This window comes from Haliaeetus leucocephalus, unplaced genomic scaffold (assembly GCF_000737465.1).
Source record: "Haliaeetus leucocephalus isolate CR32 unplaced genomic scaffold, Haliaeetus_leucocephalus-4.0 Scaffold451, whole genome shotgun sequence".
NCBI lineage: Eukaryota > Metazoa > Chordata > Aves > Accipitriformes > Accipitridae > Haliaeetus > Haliaeetus leucocephalus.
Genome location: NW_010972887.1, coordinates 363,561 through 365,336, shown reverse-complemented (window position 1 = coordinate 365,336; position 1,776 = coordinate 363,561). Strand labels below are relative to the sequence as shown.

At 54.1% G+C, this 1,776-nt stretch overlaps 1 protein-coding gene across 1 annotated transcript in view; it reads right to left on the bottom strand.

The window, feature by feature from the left end:
* Window positions 1-1,389: 1,389 nt before the first annotated feature.
* The window catches only part of EN1 (engrailed homeobox 1), a 9,958-nt gene continuing 9,571 nt past the window's right edge, over window positions 1,390-1,776 (bottom strand). The window contains exon 2 of the mRNA XM_010575220.1: window positions 1,390-1,706. Coding sequence (XP_010573522.1) covers window positions 1,390-1,706 — 317 coding nt within the window. The remainder of the gene's footprint in view (window positions 1,707-1,776) is intronic.

Genomic DNA, 1,776 nt, shown 5'->3' with positions numbered 1-1,776 from the left:
CCGGGCCCGGCGGCCCTCGACGGCCCGAGGACAAAGCCATGGGGCACGGCCCGACCCCGGCTCATCGGTGTCCCCCGGGCCGGCGGCGAAGAGAGCCCCCCCGCCCTCCCCGGGGCGCGGCCGAATTTAACCCGGGGTGCGTGGAAGAAGGGAGCGGGGGCCGCAGCTGGGAGTCCCCCCGTGCCGCCGGCCCTCCGCCACCCCACGCGGGCCGACGTGAGCCCGGGCCCCGGGAGCGGGGAGCGGAGGGCAGGGAGCAGGGAGCGCTCCCGGGGAGCGGCGGCGCAGCGGCCGGTGCCGAGCAGCGATGGCTCCGGGGCTCTGCCCTGCGCTGCTCGGGGAGAGCTCCTCGCCGGGAGCTCGGTACGGGAGCAGACAGACCCTCTCGGAGCCAGGCAAGGAGCTGTCAGGCAATCCCCCCTTTCAACACATCCCGGAGCTCGAAACGTCCAGACGGTTTCAGGCATTTTTTTTCCCTGCAGGAGCTGGTGATATAGTATTACCGTTCTTACGAGGCGGGTTTTATTTCTTGCTAGAAAGGGGGATGAGGGAGGTGAGGCACGATAGCAACAGCCAAAGAGAATTAATTTTTTTTAAGAGGGTAGAAAAATAAAAATAATAATAAAAAAAACCCCAAAGGTCTCAGACAGGGTTTTAAGCAAGGGATGAGCGGTTTAAAAATTGCTGCGCTGATCCATCGAAAACCAAACCTAGATACGCCACCAAAATGGCACTGTATACAGAGCGTATCGTGTATGTATATATATATTTATTTTTTATATTTATGTATATATATATATACAAACATCCATACACTAAAATAAAAAATTACAGCCAGCCTGGATCCTGAACACAGTCTACACTTTATTTCAGACTACAGATTTCTGAACATAATAAAATCTTTGGCTTGTAGCGGCGGGTTCAGTCTCGCAGTCTGTGGATCAGAAATTTTTTTTTTCCTCGGGAAAAAAAAAAAAAGAGACAGAAATTCACACACAAAAAAATAAGATCAAACGAAAGATCAGAAAAGTCGGACATTTACTGTAAAACAAGAGCAACGGACATCGAGAAAAAAAAAGGGAAAGCAAACAAAACGAACAAACGAACAAAAGAGAGGGGAAGAGAGAGAGAAGGGGAGAGAGAAACGGTCCAGCAAATAGAGATCGCTACACATATTTCTTACCTGAAATTAAATATATACAAGGTCATATGCTGTTTGGCTATATAGAGATAATTTTTTTTTTAAGTGTTCATATTTTATGATTTTTTTTTCTTAATCGGAGTCCTTATACTATGGATAGACAATAGATCTGCTTTTAAATAGCACCTGTCCGCCTCCCGGCCGGCGGGCCGGCGCCGCGGCGCAGGGCTGGGGGGGCCGCGCCGCCTTCACTCGCTCTCCTCTTTGTCCTGCACGGTGGTGGTGGAGTGGTTGTAGAGTCCCTGGGCCATGAGGTGCAGCGCCAGCCCGTTCTTGATGCCCGTCGCCTTCTTGATCTTGGCTCGTTTGTTCTGGAACCAGATCTTGATCTGGGACTCGTTGAGGCTGAGCTCCTGGGCCAGGCTCTGCCGCCGCTGCTCCGTGATGTACCGGTTCGCCTGGAACTCCGCCTTCAGCCGCTGCAGCTGCTCGGCCGTGAACGCCGTCCGCGGCCGCTTGTCCTCCTTCTCCGTCTTCTTCTTCTTCAGCTTCCTGGTGCGGGGGCCTGCGGGCAGGGCACACACACGCCGCTGGGCAGGGCCGCGCCGCCGACCGACCGACCGACCGACCGACCG